Below are 18,208 nucleotides of genomic sequence, written 5' to 3' on the forward strand. Positions count from 1 at the left end.
CTGATTTGTTTCACTTAGCATAATGCCCTCAATGTCCATTCATGTTGTTGAAACTGGCAAGATTTTCTTATTTTTTATGGGTGGATATATATCTGCATTACATTTTCTTTATTCATTCATCGATCAGTGAAGACTTATATTGTTTGGCTCTTGTAAATATTGCTATAAAATACTAAAGATGATGTTGTTAAAGTGCTGCAACCAATATGTCAGCAAATTTGGAAAATTCAGCAGTGGCCACAGGACTGGAGAAGGTCAGTTTTCATCCCAATCTCAAAGAAGGGCAATGTCAAAGTATGTTCAAACTACCCCACAATTGTGCTCATTTCACATGCTAGCAAGGTTATACTCAAAGTCTTTCAAGCTAGGCTTCAGCAGTAAGTGAACCGGGAACTTCGAAGATGTACAAGCTGGGTTTCAAAAAGGCAGAGGAACCAGATATCAAATTGCCAACATTTCCTGGATCATAGAGTAAGCAAGAGAATTCCAGAAAAACATCTGCTTCACTGACTACACTAAAGTCTTTGACCATGTGGATCTCAACGAACTGTGGAAAATTCTTAGAGATGAGAATATCATAGCACCATACCTGCCTCCTGAGAAACCTGTATGCAGGTCAAGAAGCAGCAGTTAGAACTGGACATGAAACAACCGACTCGTTCCAAATTGGGAAAGGAGTATGTCAAGGCTGTATATTGTCACCCTGTTTATTTAACTTATATGCAGAGTACATCATGGGAAATACCTGGCTGGAAGAATCACAAACTGGAATCAAGATTGCTGTGAGAAATATCAACAACCTCAGATACGCAGATGATACCACTCTAATGGCAGAAAGTGAAGAGGAATTGAAGAGCCTCTTGTTGAGGGTGAAAGAGGAGAGTGAAAAAGCTGGCTTAAAGCTCAACATTCTAAAAACTAAGATCATGGCATCTGGCCCCATGGCAAGGAAAAGTGGAAACAGTGACAGATTTTCTTTTCTTGGGCTCCAAAATCACTGCCAATGCTGTTTTCAGCCATGAGATTAAAAGAGGCTTGCTCCTTGGAAGGAAAGCTATGACAAACCTAGACAGAATATTAAAAAGTAGAGACATCACTTTGCTGACAAAGATCCATATAGTCAAAGCTATGGTTTTTCCATTAGTCATGTATGGATGTGAGAGTTGGATTATAAAGAAGCTGAATTCTAAAGAGTTGATGATTTTGAATTGTGATGCTTGGACACCACAATTGAATTGAGAGTCCTTTGGGCAGCAAGGAGATCAAACCAATCAACCCTAAAGGAAATCAACCCTGAACATTCTTTGGAAGGACTGATGCTGAAGCTGAAGCTCCAGTACTTTCGCCACTTGATGAGAAGAGCTGACTCATTGGGAAAGACCCTGCTGCTGGGAAAGACTGAAGGCAAAAGGAGAAGGGAGCCACAGAGGATGAGATAGTTAGATAGCATCACCAGTTCAGTGGACATGAATTTGAGCAAACTTTGGGAGTTAGTGAAGGACAGAGGAGCCTGGCATGCTGCAGTCCATGGGGTTGCGAAGAGTCAGACACAACCTAGCAACTGAACATATGTTGCTGCAGTGAACATTGGGTTTTCAAGTTAGTGTTTTTGTTTTCTTCAGATAAATATCCCAAAGTGAAATTCCTAAATCATATGGCAGTTCTATTTTTAATTTTTGATGCACCCTCAATACTGTTTCCATTGGGGCTGCATCAACTTACATTCCCTCTAACTGTGCAAAAGCTTTCCTGTCTCTTCACATTCTCCTCAACTCCTGTTATTTCTTCTTTTTGATAAAAGCCTTTCTAGAGGATATGAGGTGATATCTCGTTGTGGTTTTGATTTGTATCTTCTGATGATTAGTAGTGTTGAGCACGTTTTTATGTACCTATTGGCTAGTTGTATGTATTCTTTAAGAAAATGTCTGTTCAGGTTCTCTGCCCATTTTTTAAAAATCAGATTTTTGTTTGCTACTGAGTTGTTTGAGTTCCTTGTGTACTTTGCATAATAATCCTTAACAGAAATATAATATGCAAATATTTTCTCCAGTTCCATAGGTTGCTTTTTCACTTTGTTGATGGTGTCCTCAATTGGGCAGAAGCTTTTTAGCCTTATGTCATCACAACTGCTTGTTTTTACTCTCGCTCCCTTTGCTTTTGGTGTCAGATCCAAAAAATATCACAAAGAATGACAACAAGGACTTTATTTTCTGTTTTTTTTTTTTTTTTTTTCTGTAGAAATTTTATGGCTTCAGGACTTGTGATCAAGTCTTTAATCTATTTTGAGTTAATTTTTGTGAATGGTATAAGATAGTGGTCCAGTGTCATTCTTTTGCATGTGACTGTCCAGTATTCCCAATGCCATTTACTGAAAACACTGTCCTTTCCCCACTGTATATTCTTGGCTTCCATGTCAAAAGTTAATTGACCATAGAAATGTGGGTTTATTTCTTGGCTCTCTATTCTGTTCCATTGATCTCTGTGTCCATTTTTATACCAACAACATACTGTTTTGATTAATATAGCTTTGTAATGTAGTGTGAAATCAGGAAGCATGACTCCTCTAGCTTTGTTATTCGTTCTCAAGATTGCTTTGGTATTCAGCATCTTTTGTGATTCCATGCAAATTTTAGGATTGTTTGTTGTGTATCTGTGAAAATTTCCATTGGAATTTTGAAATGGATTGCAGTGAGTCTGTAGATTGCTTTGGGTAGTATGGGCATGTTAATAATATTAGATCTTCCAATCCACGAGCACAGAATATCTTTCCATTCATTTGAGTCATCTTCAGTATCTTTCATCAACATCTTATAGTTTTCAGTGTACAGGTCTTTCACAATCTTGGTTAAATTTATTACTAGATTTTTTTATCCATTTTTGATGCAAATGTAAATAGAATTGTTTTCTCCTTATGGCAGTTTGTTGTTAGTGTGTAGAAATGCAACTGATTTTTGTATATAGATTTTTCATTCTACAACTTTACTGATTGTATTAGTTCTCATATTTTTGGTGAAGTCTTTAGTGTTTGGGTGTTTCTTTCCTCATGACTTGGATGGTAAAGAATCTGTCTGCAATGCAAGAGACCTGGGTCCAGTTCCTGGGTTGGGAAGATCCCCTGGAGGAGGAAATGGCAACCCACTCCAGTATTCTTGCCTGGAGAAACCCATGGACAGAGGAGCCTGGTGGGCTATAGTCCTTGGGGTCACAAAGAGACAAGACATGACTGAGTGACTAACACTTTCATTTTTCAATCTGGAAATAGTGTCAATTTTGCCTCTTCCTTTCAGATTTGGATATCTTGATTTTCTTTTTATTGCCTGATGGATCTGGATAGGACTACCAAAACTAAGTTGAATAAAAGTGGTGAAAATAGACATTTTTGTCTTGTGTCTGATTTCAGAGGAAAAGCTTTTGTTTTTTTACAGTCAAGTATGATATTAGCTGTGAATTTCTCACATGGCCTTAATTATGCTGAGATGAAATCCTTCTATACCTACTTTGTAAAAGAATTTTTACCATAAATGGATGTTGAATTTGTCACTTTTTCTTCATCCTTTAAGGATACGATTTTTATCTTCATTTTGTTTATTTGGTGTATCACATTGATTAATTTGTGAATGTTGAACTATCCTTGCATCCTTGGAACAAATATCACTAGATCATGGTGTATGATTCTTTTAACACATTGTCAAATTAATTCAGTTTTCTAATATTTTGTTGAGGATTTTTGCACTTATATTTATCAGAGTATTAGCCCATAATTTCCTTTTCTCATGGTGTCCTTATCTGGCTTTGGTATCAGAATAATGTTGGCCTCATAAAGTGAATTTGGAGGTGTTCCTTTCTTTTGTTTTTGGAAGAGTTTGAGAAGGCTCTACCACTAAATACTGTTATATTGGGAATTGAGATTTTGATAGTAAATGTTGAATGAAATAAATAAATGTTGGGGAGGGCGACAAATAGTCAAACCAAAGCACTTTATTCCTTCTACATTTCTCTCTCTGTTTCTCTCCTTCCCTCCCCCTCCACATACACAAACCCACAGCTAAGAATGTGGCGAGAGATACTTCAAAAGCAGAGGCTCATTCCCTTCCTTGCCTCTCTTTTTTCATCTCTTTGTCTTTTCCATTTGAGGCCAAAGAGGCATTAAACTGTTAGACCTTTTATTGATGATGTTTTCCCTACAATTAAACCCCATAAACTGGGAGGTGGTAAAGTCTTTGACCATGAAAATGAGCAACCCCCTCACAGAGGTCCTGCCATCATTTTCTCAGAGGTTCTCTGCATAGAGTGGGTAGGAGGTTTGATAGGATGATCTGGAAAGAATATACAAGTTTTGATATTTTATGACAGGTTCTATTTACCCTCATTGTGTGTGTGTGTGTGTTGTTTTGAATTTGTATTTATTTCTATCAGCTTCAATTCTTATGTATATGTATTTTCAGTCTTTTGTTCATTGTTTGCAGGAAGAAGACCCAAGAGCTGTCCAACTGCTGCCCCCTGCACAGGTATGTCGGCCTTGCCCCCTCCCCATGGCTCCCAGGGGCTCCTTCCTCAGACCAGGGCAGTCACAGGAGGGGCTGCTGCCTTTTCAGACAGAGAGAAGCTCCGGCTGAGGGGAGGAGACAGCGAGTGCTCAGGGCGGGTAGAGGTCTGGCACAGCGGCTCCTGGGGCACCGTGTGCGATGACTCCTGGAGCCTGGCAGAGGCTGAGGTGGTGTGTCAGCAGCTGGGCTGTGGCAGGGCCCTGGAAGCCCTGCGGGCCGCGGCATTTGGCCCTGGAAATGGGAGCATCTGGCTGGACGAGGTGCGGTGTTGGGGCCGGGAGTCCTCCCTGTGGGACTGTGCTGCAGAGCCCTGGGGGCAGAGCGACTGCAAGCATGAGCAGGATGCTGGTGTGAGGTGCTCTGGTGAGTGAGGGGCTCGGGGTCCACCCTGGGTGAGCTGGGGCAGCATGGGGTAACAGGCTGAGCTGGGTGTGGTTGGGAGTTTGTATCCAGACAGCATCTTGGTGCTGAGGCTCTGATCTAGGACAGGGGAGCTTGGAGGACTGGACACTGATGTTGTGGAGACTGAGGGGTGATTTCAGGCTCAGAAGGGAAAAATGGGCTGCCCTGCATTCTGGCCAATCACCATGCTCCAAACTGCTCTTTTTCTCTTTAGGTGCAAGGACAACATTGCCCCTGGCTACAGCAGGTACTGTGGTCCATCCACGGACAGGGGAGAATACTCAGATTCTGAGGACCTGTTCTGTGGGCTGTCTGACAACTCAGGAGAAGAAAGAGCCTGAGGAGCTCGTGGCTGTTGGGGAGGAGCCAGGGCATTACTTTGGGGAAATCCCCTGCCTTGGTTCCCAGGGTCAAATGTTCTCATGCCTGGGGGTCCAAGTGAGTCTGGTTTCCATGTTGCAGAATCGAAGTATCTCCCACCTGCCCCTGTGTGTTGCTCTTCATCAGTGAGGTGCGGGTCCCAGGACTGTTTGATGTTCTGTCTCCTGAAGCCCAAGGAGAAGGGATGAGCTGGGTCCTCAGAGGCTGTCTCAGCAGGGCAGCTCCCTGACAATCCCCATCTCTGCCTTGGGGCCACACTGGCCAGAGTGGAGTTGACTTGTCTCAGGACGAGACCCAGAGGAGCCCAGTCTGTTAGTGTACTTGTGTCTGAGGCTGGGATGCCATCATCCAGAGCTCCCTGGAAATGCTGGCAGGGGTTTCTCTGTGTGACCTTCTCCAACCCTCTTCCCTTGTTCTCCTTAGGGACAAAAACAACCTCAAATCCTCTCCCTGGCATCTTCTCCCTGCCTGGGGTCCTCTGCCTCTTCCTGGGGGCCCTTCTCTTCCTGGTCCTCGTCATCCTGGTGACTCAGCTGCTCAGATGGAGAGCAGAGCGCAGAGGTGGACTGCAGGGGGAACTGGGGACCAGGGAGAGTGTGTGGAGGCAGGAGATGGGGCAGGTGTGAGGAGGGGAACCTGGGCCAGGTCTCTGTTCTGAGTCTGTAGAGCTCCACGTGCTCCATGCTGAGCTCTAAGGGCTGAATAGACAGAAGTTCTTAGGACTGGGGTGTGAACTCTCATAAGTCATGTCCTCTCCTTTGAGACCAGACAAGTTGGGGCTGAGCTGTGGATTCAGATCAGATGAAGGGAGAAGGTGCTGACATGGTGAACGGGGTGGGAGGTTAAGCCGAGGTCCTGGCAGCCCCCATGTGAGCACTGGGGAGGTGAAGGTGGGTGGCTGGATTAGGGTGTCTGGGGCAGCATCTCTGACCTGCTGGGGGATTTCTCAGCTTTATCCAGCTATGAAGAATCTCTTGCTGAAGCCGTGTATGAGGAGCTTGATGACTTTGTGACTCGGAAGGAGGGTCTTCTTGGTAGCCCAGGTGGGTGTCTCTGTCTGCATTCCTGGGACCTCTGGTTGTCACCACTTAATGGGTGTGCGGGTCTTCTCAGCATCCACAGACCCCACATGTGCCCCAGGCTCACAGAGGTGGCTCTCCAAAGTGGCAGGGTGGCCTCTCGAGCCCCATGAGCCCCCAGCCTCTGTCTACATGGCAGGAGCTAGGCCTGTCCCTTCCCAACCTTAACATAGGTCCCGTGGGTGTGGGGAGGGTCATTCTGTGTGTTGTGTGATATTTATCTCCACGTTAGGCTTCCTGTCAGATGACTCAGTGATTAAACTGCCATATTACACCAGGGACGGTGAGGAGTACAGTGACTACAGATCTGAACCAGGTAATAGAGGTGAACCCACCTCGGCTGGGCTTTGGGGAGGAGAGTTTCCCTCCTCATAGTGACGAGATGCAAGGGGAACAGTCTTCCTTTGATGGACCAGAGGCAACCCTGTGTCCAGATGGGGTCCATCCTTCTCCTTCTCTGGCTGTTTTGTGATGTCTCACATTGGGGCCGGGCTCTCTGTGTCCAGAATCACAACAGGCACACAGTGTTTTAAAAAATAACATCTGTAAAGCACAATTTGTTGAAGTACTTTAGTAGTGTTCAGTGGCATAAGAGTAGCTTTGAGATATGTAGCTTCCTTCAGGAAATGTTAAGATATATAAAATCATGTTTTGGTTTATGGGTACATCAAAATGAAACATGGTCTTAGAGAAAAAGTCTTTTAAATCAAGAAGTGACTGGTGCCTCTATTTAGCAATTCAGAAACTCTTGATCATAGGGGATCTTAGATATTTCCCAGACCAACCCACTTACTGTGGTTTCATCAAATCCCCTTGTCTCTCTTGGAACCCCCAGATCAGAGGACTGATGTCCCTGCTGAAAATTATGATGATGCTGAAGAGGTATCAGTGCCTGGGACTCTTCCTGCCTCTCAGGGGAGTGAGGAGAAAGTACCCCCAGAGAAGGAGGATGGGGTGAGGTCCTCCCAGAAAGGTGAGTGGGGTCAGCTGATTTACTATTTTTCTATGTGGAAAGGGTGAATTTGTGCTCCTCAATTCCCGGCCTCCCTAGAGATTCAAAATATAGGTAAACTCATACATTTGATAGCATCATCTTGACCATATGCCATCTTTAATGCTGTTAGATTCCTTGCAAGGAGTGAGGAATCACTCTACTTTTGGCATTTATGTCTCCCTAATGTGACATAAACTTATCATTTTATATGTGATATACTTGCATTAAGATTTATAGGTTACAGAATTTCCTGGTGGTCCAGTGGTTAGGAGTCTGTGCTTTTACTGCTAGGGCCCAGGTCCAATCCTGGTCAAGGAACTAAGATCCCACAAGCATTGTGTCATGGCCAAAAGAGAAATTTATTGATTAATTGAGCATATTTATATGGAAAGCTAAGTGCCAAAGAATTGATGCTTTGGAACTGTGGTGTTGGAGAACACTCTTGAGAGTCCCTTGGACTGCAAGGATATCAAACCAGTAAATCCTAATGGAAATCGGTTCTGAATATTCATTGGAAGGGCTGATGTTGAAGCTGAAGCTTCAATACTTTGGCCATCTGATGTGAAGAACTAACTCATTGAAAAAGAACCTGATGCTGGAAAAGATTGAAGGCAGGAGGAGAAGGGGACGACAGAGGATGAGATGGCTGGATGGCATCACAGACTTGAAGCACATGAGTTTGAGTGAACTCCAGGAGCTGGTGATGGACAGGGAGGCCTGGCATGCTGCGATTCATGGGGTCGCAAAGAGTCGGACACAACTGAGCGACTGAACTGAACTGAAGGTCTAATTTGCTCCAGTTATTTCAGTAGCCAGGAGAAGACACTCATTCACTAGAAAAGAATATTTCTCCATTTGAGGGCCTGTGTAGTCTCTGGGGAGGGGCCATCTGTGGCTGCACCTGTGATACTATTTGTGAACATTGTCAACTAAGAGCAGACTTGGGTTGTGAGTGAGGAATTCAGATTTTTCCTGTCTCCAGTCTCCCTCTTATTGTGAATTTGCACCTATGACCTGTGAAAGGAGAAGATTTAAATTCCTTTTTATGATTCTTACTATTGTTGGGCATCTCCTTGGTACTGTGTAGCCTGGAAACAGGTCTTCCCAGGGCTCCTGTGTGAGCACAGATTTCCTGTGATGTAGGATTTCCACATGAGCTGAGGCCCCAGAAACCACATGAACTGGATCTGAGAGGCCAGCTGGGATCCATCCTCACTGTAACTGATGTGAAATAGCCTGAGCCTCCCTGCCCACACCTGGGTCCCAGGGATGCTTTGTCATAACCACTTGCTTGACTCCCTTCCACCGTAGGGCTCTGTCCTGTCCCCATGTCTCAGTTCTAATCAAACTTCTCTTTACTATTTTAGGCTCTTCTCTGAACTTCTCCAGAGAGGTGGCTGATCCTGGGGAAGGAGAAGAGAGCCCCTGGCTGCTCCAGGGGAAGGATGGGGACCCTGAGTATGATGACGTTGAACTAAGCACCCTGGGAACACCCCCAGTAGCTTTCCCATGATCTTGTATTAAATATGAGATGAAGCCTCAGATATTCTAATTGCCTGTATTTCAGTAGAGTAGTGCTGACCTGTAACTGTTTTATATGGAAATTGTCCAAAATGAAATATTCTGAATAAAGTAACTTTTTGCTGTGTTGGTAATTTAGCAAGTTCCATGTCAAATGCTTTTAGAGGATTGGTCCTCAAACACCATTTTCCTTACAGGAAATACAAGATGAATGAGCTGACCTGCTCTCTCACCTGTCTTAGAGGCTAATGAGAGCATGATTTTACCCTGGATCACAAATGCTCCAGGTCACTCTTATTTAGAAAAGGATGTAAACTTGGTCCACATTCACACACTCCTTCCTAACAAGATGAACTCATGGGAAAAAACCCAATCCTGAACTTTCCTGGGTGCTCTCCCTGAGACGTCACATCACCTGTTTGTAACCTGTTATCGGGCACCAGACTGGGTGTGAGTTTCAAAGTGGAAGGTTGGCTGGTAGGAGAGAATGGATACAACTTTCCTTATCCTGCCTAAATGTGCACAGGCCAGTTTAAAATCTAACTGTACACAGCCACATCTTCCTTTTTCATCTCTCATTTATTCCTTAAGTGGATACAGACACCTCTTTGCTCTTCTCCCTCGTCTAGTTGATTATCCAATCTTTATAAATCCTTCATTTCCTCTCCATCCCTTCCTACTATTTCTTCAGGATGCTGCTATTTCTTCAGGTATGCTGTTGTCTCTCCAATATCTCTCCTTCTAAGTGAATTATATCAGCTCATATATATCTTCAAGTTGATGGAGGGCAAATTGATGCTCACCCACACCCTGTATTCAGGTGGGACAAGAGGGCAAAAGTGGAGACCTAGGCAGAGGGGATCTAGAAGAATGGATGTAGACAGAAAGATCAGGAACAGTTGGTTATTTATGTTTCAGAAATGTGGATGGAGGGGTCTGATATAACTGATCTCTTAGAGGAAGAATTTCAGACCAATGGGCTTCTTTGAAAACATCTATTTTCAGATGTTTCAAGATTGTTTCAAGGTTGTTTTAATCTGTTTACTACTGAAAGTGTAATCGTGATCCTGCCATGATTCCTCAGGGTAAAGAGAGCTGTCATGTAGGAGTGGCCAAGTAAAGATTACGTTTACACCACACCCCAACCCCTACCAACACCAATTCCATTGTGGAGATCATGGAGAAGCTGCTGAACTAATATAAGACCTGAGAGTGCTGGGCTGGTTGTGAGCTGGACCCACCCGGTTACTTGGTTGATGACTCTGGAAGACTCCAAACTACACTCATGCTTGCAGGTTCATAGTTTTAGGCTGTGCCTGGGGATGGGAAGATGCCCAGGGCTTCTTCCAGGGCAGCTTACATGGCTATTCACCATTGGGAAATGGTGAAATAAATGACATATGATGAAATAAAGCATACACACCAAGGAGCTCACTGAACTCCAAGAAAACTCAGATAAACTACAAAACAAGTTCAGGAAGAAAATATATGAACAAAATAAGATTAAAAAATATTTCTCATCATCATTATTATTCTTTCTAATTTTTGGTTGCATTGGGTCTTTGTTGCTGCATATGGGCTTTCTCTAGTTGCAGCAAGCAGGCACCACTCTTATTTGTGGAGAGCAGGCTTCTCTATGCACAGGCTTCTCTTATTGTGGAGAATAGGCTCTAGGTACCTGGGCTTCAGGGGTTGCAGCAGGCTGCCTCCTATTTGTGGTTTGCAGGTCCTAGAGCTCAGGCTCAGTAATTGTTGAGCTAGGGTGAGTTACTCTGCAGAATAAATTCAGATTTTTTTTTTTTTTTTTTTTTTACGGAGATAGAAATCATAAAAAAGGAAGTAAACAGGGAGTTTGTTGATGGTTTGGTGGTTAGGATTTGATGTATTTACTGCTGTGGTCTGGATTTAATCCCAGTAAGGAACTGAGATCCCTCAAGCTTTGCAGTGAGGCAAAGAGAATAACAGAAGGAACCAAACAGAAAAATGAACCAAACAAAATTTAGTTGCTTAAGATTCAGTTCAGTTCAGTCCAGTGGCTCAGTCGTGTCTGACTTTTTGTGACCCCATGGACTGCAGCATACCAGGCTACCCTGTCCTTCACCAACTCCTGGAGCTTGCTCAAACTCATGTCCATTCAGTCAGTGATGCCATCCAACCATCTCATCCTCTGTCATCCCCTTCTTCTCCTGCCCTCAATCTTTACCAGCATCAGGGTCTTTTCCAATGAGTCAGTTCTTTGGATTAGGTGGTCAAAGTATTGGAGTTTCAGCTTCAGCTTCAGCATCAGTCCTTCCAATGAATATTCAGGACTGATTTCCTTTAGGATTGACTGGTTGGATCAGTTGCTTAAGATTACAATGATTGAAATGCAGCAAAATGAAAAATGCTACAGAGAACATCAACAACAGCAGAAGACTTTGTAACTTAAAAGGCAGGACTATTGAGGTTATCTAGCCAGGGGACAAAGAAGAAAATTATTGAACAAGTGTGAAAGAACCTGTGTGAATGATGGGGTAACATTTATAGAAACAACCCGTACATTATTGGAGTCCCGGAAGGAGAAGAGAGGGAGAAAGGGACAGAGACTGTACTTAAAGAAGCAATAGCAGATAAGTCCCAAATCTGATGAGATTTAGACATCCAAGTTCATGTAGCTAATAGCTCACTCCTCAGAGTTCATTCAAAATGATCATCCCCAAGACACATTGCTTGTAATCAAGAAAAAGAGAGAATTTTATAAGCAGCAAGAGAAAAGTAAATGCTCACAAAATAGAAATTCCCTTAAAAATGTCAGTGAACTTTTTAGAAGAAACCCGACAGGCCAAGAGAGAAAGGCATGATATATTCAAATTTATGAAAAAAAAAAGCCTACCAACCAAGAATACGTTTTCTCAGGAAGGCTGTTTTTCATAAATGAAGATGATATAAAGACTTTCCCAATTGCAGGAATTCACCAACATTAGGCTTGGCTTACAAAATTCTGAGGGGAGTTCTTCAAACTAAATGAAGGATGCTAATTTTTATATGAAAGAAGTGAAAATATATAACAGACTTGTAAATGTAAATATTGAATCCAATTCAGCATACTCTAAATTGTAGTATGGTAGTGTGCTAACCAGTTAGCTCTAGTCTAAAGGAAGTATTAAAACAGCTATAGAGAAAAATATTTTGTTAGTGGATATACAATATAAAGAGAGGTAAATTCTGACATCAAAAACAAAAAGTGTAGAAAGGGATAAAAAGGTAGAGCTTTTGTATGTCATGGAAATTAATTTGTTATCAGTGTGGTATATACTGTTGTCTCTGTAAGATGTCTTATGTGACCCATGTGGCAACAAAAATGTAAAAACCTACAGTAGATTCACAAAAAGTAAAGAGAAGGGAATCAAAGTGCAACATTATCCAAAATTATCAGTTCACAATTCTAACTGTTGTGTAGAACAGTTGAGCTGTCCTGGTCTCCACATCATCTTTCAAGATTAGCCCCAGAGGAGAATCCTGCAAAGATTCTCCTTTGCAAAGTGAAAGACTAATTAAGCTGTTTGTTATTTTAAGCCAAAGAACTCTTTCTGCACCTCATCTCCTTTCTTATATCATATAGTTGGTGTAACTGTACATTTTTAACCCCCAATTTTCTTTCTGTGATATTGCTGTGTGATTTTAATGAAAAAACTGTCAATAATAAATCATATGAATGAATATCCTGTTTCCTCAATCGCATTTGATTAAGACTTAGTAAGAATCCACATGTTAGTATGTTGTGGTTTATCTCGTGTATCCTTAGAGATAGAGATTTGCGGTGTTAGTTGTGACGTATTTGTTGGTGATAAGCTGCTTGCTTTTGAAAATCAAATTTTGCCTTGCTAATTGCCAGAAACATTTGCCTTTAAAACAAAAATATTAGCTAAATGATGTTTTCAGAAACATTTCTTTATATTTAAGACAATTTCTCTTCAACATTTAGTACAATGCCACTCAGCCATTCAATAAATATTAGCTGAGCATCTATTAAGTTACAGAGAGGGGAAATACAGAGCTTATACACAGGTATAGGCCTCACTCCAATCCTGGGCCCTGGCAGGCCTCAGAAGATGCCTGCAGACTGCAGGAGCCTTGGTTAGCATGCCCAGATTGGGAAGAATTTGATGATAAGGAAGAGAATCTGTTCACAGAGTCTTTGATGTTAAAGGAGGAACACATTTTGCTGTATTTCCAGTGTTCTTAGGCTGGTCTCGGACAGGACTCAGCTGCACCAAAGCTCCATGTGCAATAGAGTCTCAGTTCATAGACTTTGAGCAATCACTCAGGCTTTGAACTCTGAGTGCCACCCCAGAGGCACTAACCTTCAGTTGCAGTGGTTTAAGAATCACCCCCCACAAGAACTCAATAGCTCTGCAGTTGGTAATTACATCATCTCTGAGCAGAGGTGGGTTAATCATGAAGTTAATGAAACATGTTTTTCAGAGCCTCTCCTTGCACCAGCCCCTTCCAAGTCCCGAGGGGGTCCCTAGGGTTGTGGTTGAAGCAGAGAGGACTCTATAATTCTTGTCCCCTCACCGTGTCTTCTGCCTGCCTTTTGCCTGTGGAAAACTTTAGTCAAAGAATATGTTTAATTGGAGAAGCGAGAAATGTGGAAACAAAGGAAAACAGTCAGAGGAGACTAAATAATAATGTAGTCATTAAGCACAGTCAAGAACCTTTAGTTCTTTCTCAAGGGTTATAGATGATATTCTGAGTCATGTCCTGTGAGCTGTCTTATAGATACAAAACACCAGGCGGAGCAGTGAACTACATGATGACCACACTGTACCCAGGACTTGAGCATCCACAATTCTGAGAACTGACCACAAGGACATGGGAACAAGTACACCCAAGCAAAAAAGATCAACTGTACCTAAAACAACCAGTGGATGCTTTGGATGGCATCACCAGCTTGATGGACATGATTATGAGCAAGCTCTGGGAGTTGGTGATGGACAGGGAAGCCTGGCGTGCTGCAGCCCATGGGGTCGCAAAGAGTCAGACTTGACTGAGCGACTGAAATGAACTGAAAACAGCCAAGATGATGCTAATCAGACCACTGATGACCAATTTGAAGATGACTGTTAGAGATGACTGTGCTGTTTCTGCATATAACCTCCCCCCACTCCAGCTCTGTCTATAGAAGTTCTCACCCTCTTCTTGTCATGGGGTGGGTGGAATCGGCCCTTGTATAGATGTCCACCACCGTCCCCGCCAGTTGCTGGCATCTGAAATAAACCAAACTTTCCTTTCCACCAACTTGCCCTGTATACTGGCTTTTGAGCGGTTACTAGCCGGACCCCTCACACATACCTTTCGATTACATGGTCACAAGGAGAGAGGTTTTGAATGTGCCATTTGCTTCAGTTGAGGGAAAAAAAAATTCGGCAAAATTATTTCTTATCCAAAGGTGAGGAATTTAATTAACTACATGGAGAACTAAATCCAGGAATCAGATTTGTTCCAGAAATCAAGAAGAAACAGAAGAGGTTTGGAAAGTACATGCTGCTTTTTCATTAGTACAGGATTGGTGGAATATGGTGGAATGTAAAAATAAGATCAAAGATGAACTGACTAACTCAGAGCAAAGGAGAGCTGTTTAAGGATGAAGGTCCTGATGCTCAGAGACAAAAATGGGGAAATGGAAGCACAAGTGTCAGCACAGACTGATGCAAAGGGAGGAGGAGCTGCACCAGGTGTGGATGCTCTTAAGCAGAAGCTTGGATCCAGTTGTTGGTCAATCAGTGATAGTGACTAGGAATCAACCAAGCCCCAGAGAGGAATCAAGTTGAGACCTGAGGGAGCAGCTTGGGATGAAGACACAGAAGGAAGAGGAGATCCAGAAAAGTACCTGCTTCATGTGGCAGATTTTGTCTTCCTTTCATATCTTCAGAATAGGCTCTGTTCTGATGCTGGAACAACTGACTCCCAAATCTCAGAAGGAACACACACATGCATACACACATTCATTACCAACCTGCAAACGTGCTGTGGTCAGTGAGGCTCCACTAGCTTACACGTGTACCAAGTGGAACACGCAGCTTCTGGGGCAGGAAAGAGAGAAACCAGAGAGTCGCATGGGGTTTTCATGCCTCTACTCAGAAGTGACACAGGTGACAACACCCACGTTTCATTGGCCAGAATGAGTCACTGGGAGACAGAAAAACAGCTATTTGATGAATATTACTATTGATGCCACGTCCTTGGTAGCAATGCTGTCAGTTTTTTTTTTCTTGCCTTGGTGAAGTTTCTGAGGTACAATTTTGTGTGGAAATTAAATGTCATTAGACTGTCCCCAGAATGGGATTTGAAGAAGACTTTCTGTATCTGGTTCCCTCATCTGGTGTGTCTCTGGCTCCTTACTCCGCTTCTGTCTGTGCTGAGTGGGAGTAGTCAGATTCGTGTCTCCCCTGCCCCCACCACCCTCCCCACCCAGTATCACTAAGTGCAGGGTGATTTTCAGCATTTGTTTATGCATTCATTTCTTTATCCGCTATTTGTTCAGCTCTCTCTATGTGTCTTTACTTGACTTCAAAGAGATATTGAAGAGTAAGACACAATACTTCCTCTCAAGAAGCCCCCACTTTAGAGACAGTGAGCAAGGTTTTACAGATTAAATAAACACAGCAGTAATTTTGAGCTGAAGGAATTAGAAAGAGTTCACAGACGTGACAACTTTGTGCTTTTAAAAACAAGAGAAGATTTATGAATTTTCTTTCTGTAATGGGCTTAAAAGTGTGTCCTCTAGAATTGAAATATACATAAATGTAATATTCTCTATTTTTATCACCGATTTCATCTTGTGCACTAGCAAGGGATGTTTGTGTGGACTGAAATTTCCATGAAGTTCACACAGACTCTCCCATTTAAAATTTATCCCTCAACTTAGCTCGGGTTCATGGTAATAACTGTCTTGTCATTTCTAGTTCAAGCTCCCTGCTGAGACTGGTTTTCCTCTCTTTCAGGAGGCATCTTCTTGTCTCTCCTCCCACAGGTGGTGCCTGGGGTGGGAGGGCTTCTTTCCAACAGCAGCAGGGAATACCCTTGGTCTGCATGCTCTCCACTTAGAATATGCTTGTCTTTGATTTCTTAGCTTTGATCTGCTCTTGTCTCTGGGTATCTGATGTTGCACTATGGAGGAGTGAATGAGGCCAATTCAGTGCCACACTCTTTGTTTGATGGGTACAGACTGTAAAGGGCTGAATAGAGGTGATGGGCTGGACCTCAGCCAGCTCATGACCTTGCTCTCTCCTTCATGCTCTTGTGATGAACTGGTCTTTGGTAAAGGAGTCTTTACTAACCTTGGTCCTGTCCATGCAAGGAACGCAGATGGTGAAGGGGGTCTCCAATGCTTTGGTGTAACAACTCAGTTAATCATTTTCCTTTAGAGTTGTATACCTCTTTTTTAATTAAAAAATATTTTGTATTTTAGTCTGTCTTATTGGTCCTGAGGAAATTTTCCTCAAGCAAGCAGGTTTAATTATTAATTTGCCTAGCAAAGAGATTACTGAACCTCTGACCACCATTTTCTCATGGTGATTTGGGAATAATAATGCTACATATTGTATTGCTTTAGAATCCATAAGGATAAATAGTTAGCCTAAGTAAAAGAACAAGATTCTTTCTGCTCTTTTCTTCTGTACTTCTAATTCAACATGGAAGATGTTTAAATCTTTTTATAACCAAATTTCTTCCTGTTACAGTTGTGTGTGGTTTGAATTGAAAATATGCCAAATGATAAATACATAAACATCCTGACCACTTGGCCATATCTGATTAAGACCAGAACAGGAAGCTTCATGGTCTTCACCTGTCAGTGTTCTGTGGTTTGTCTTCTTTATCTTCAGATATACGAAGAAATTTGCAGCATTTTTACGTGTTTAGAACTGGCTGTCTCAGCACTGCTCTTGTACTGGGGCTAGGTTGTTTCTAGTTATTGAAATTTACTGCATTCATTGCAGAAAGGTGTTGAAGTGAACCATATATAGCTCATACCATTTAACAGTATTGAAATATCATTAAAACAAATGATACAGCTTGCATTGTGCTGTTACATCCTCACAAGTTAAATTATTTCTCAAAGGATTTCTTTTTGATTGAAATGATTTGTGTAAAATACCAGGTTGACATTCATTCATTCAGGTATACAAGAGACATCATTACGATTTTTAGTTAGCCAAGCACTGGGGATATGGAGGTGAATTAGACACAAAATGTTTTACCAAGTATATTTGAGTTTATAAAGTAAAATGATTAAGTAAACAACTTAATTCACAAAAGCTCACCAATGGTAAGGTCGAGGTTCTTGAGCAGTTACATGGGGCACAGAGAGAAGGAGTGATGTGTGGAAGACTCACAACTCTGATTGGTACCAATGACAATCACAGCATGTGGTTCCTGGGAGAGTTCTGACAGCCTCAGTCAAGGCTCCAGGTCACAGAATTGAATTCCTGCTCTAGAGTCCTGGGATTCCTTGGATGAGATGGTGGGAGATGCCCTAACACTGCTTCTCTACTACTACTACGTGTGTAAGTATGTGTGCGTGTTAGTCGCTCAGCTGTGACCAACTCATTGTGACTCCGTGGACTGTAGCCCCTCCAGGCTCCTCTGTCCATTGGATTTCCCAGGAAAGAATACCAAAGTGGGTTGTCATTTCCTTCTCCAGAGAATCTTCCTGACCCAGGGATCGAACTCAGATCTCCTGCATTGAAGGCAGACTCTTTATCATCTGAGCCATCAGGAAAGCAAGTTAACAGTAGTACATAATACTACGACTATGCACTACTGCTGTTGCCTGGAAAGTTCCATGGACAGAGGAACCTGGCATGGGTTCGCAAGGTGCTGGCCACGACTGAGCACATCAGCATCAGCACACGTACTACTGTTAACTGGTGTTGTAATATCACACGCTAATGCCAACTCACCTAATCCTCACCAAAATCAGTCATCTTGGTGGGATCATAACCCTCCTTTTACTAATCAGAGAGTGTAAGAACCCTGTTCAAGGCCCACACTTGACGTGTGGCTAAACTGTGAGTCAAGACCAGGCAGTCTGGCTCTCGAGCCTGTTTTCCTGACCCTGTACTGCACTCTCTCATGTTCATTGTGGACACAGGTGGGTTAGTGTCCTCCCTAAAACTTTCCTCCTTCAAATCTTTGATGAGATTGGATACTGAGATTTCTTTATGTGTCAGAAAGATGTAGCTTCATCCAAGGGTGAGTTGGTCCATGTTGATCCTGCACCCCCAGCTCTGGGGTAGAGG

General features: G+C 42.7%; 1 protein-coding gene across 4 annotated transcripts in view; it reads left to right on the top strand.

Annotated features, from left to right (window-relative positions):
• LOC751811 (WC1 isolate CH211) overlaps window positions 1–9,062 on the top strand; it is a 42,574-nt gene extending 33,512 nt beyond the window's left edge. The window contains exons 8-15 of one of the 4 annotated variants that reach the window (XM_015471297.3): window positions 4,467–4,508; window positions 4,596–4,910; window positions 5,164–5,196; window positions 5,754–5,891; window positions 6,281–6,373; window positions 6,642–6,725; window positions 7,245–7,382; window positions 8,771–9,062. In XM_015471297.3, coding sequence (XP_015326783.1) covers window positions 4,467–4,508; window positions 4,596–4,910; window positions 5,164–5,196; window positions 5,754–5,891; window positions 6,281–6,373; window positions 6,642–6,725; window positions 7,245–7,382; window positions 8,771–8,916 — 989 coding nt within the window. In that variant the 3' untranslated portion in view covers window positions 8,917–9,062. Of the gene's footprint in view, window positions 1–4,466; window positions 4,911–5,163; window positions 5,197–5,753; window positions 5,892–6,280; window positions 6,374–6,641; window positions 6,726–7,244; window positions 7,383–8,770 lie in introns of all 4 variants that reach the window. The other 3 variants (XM_059887255.1, XM_024992671.2, XM_059887256.1) reach the window with 3 other exon arrangements.
• Window positions 9,063–18,208: the final 9,146 nt, after the last annotated feature.

The sequence above is a fragment of the Bos taurus genome, chromosome 5 (genome assembly GCF_002263795.3).
Source record: "Bos taurus isolate L1 Dominette 01449 registration number 42190680 breed Hereford chromosome 5, ARS-UCD2.0, whole genome shotgun sequence".
Taxonomy (NCBI): Eukaryota; Metazoa; Chordata; class Mammalia; order Artiodactyla; family Bovidae; genus Bos; species Bos taurus.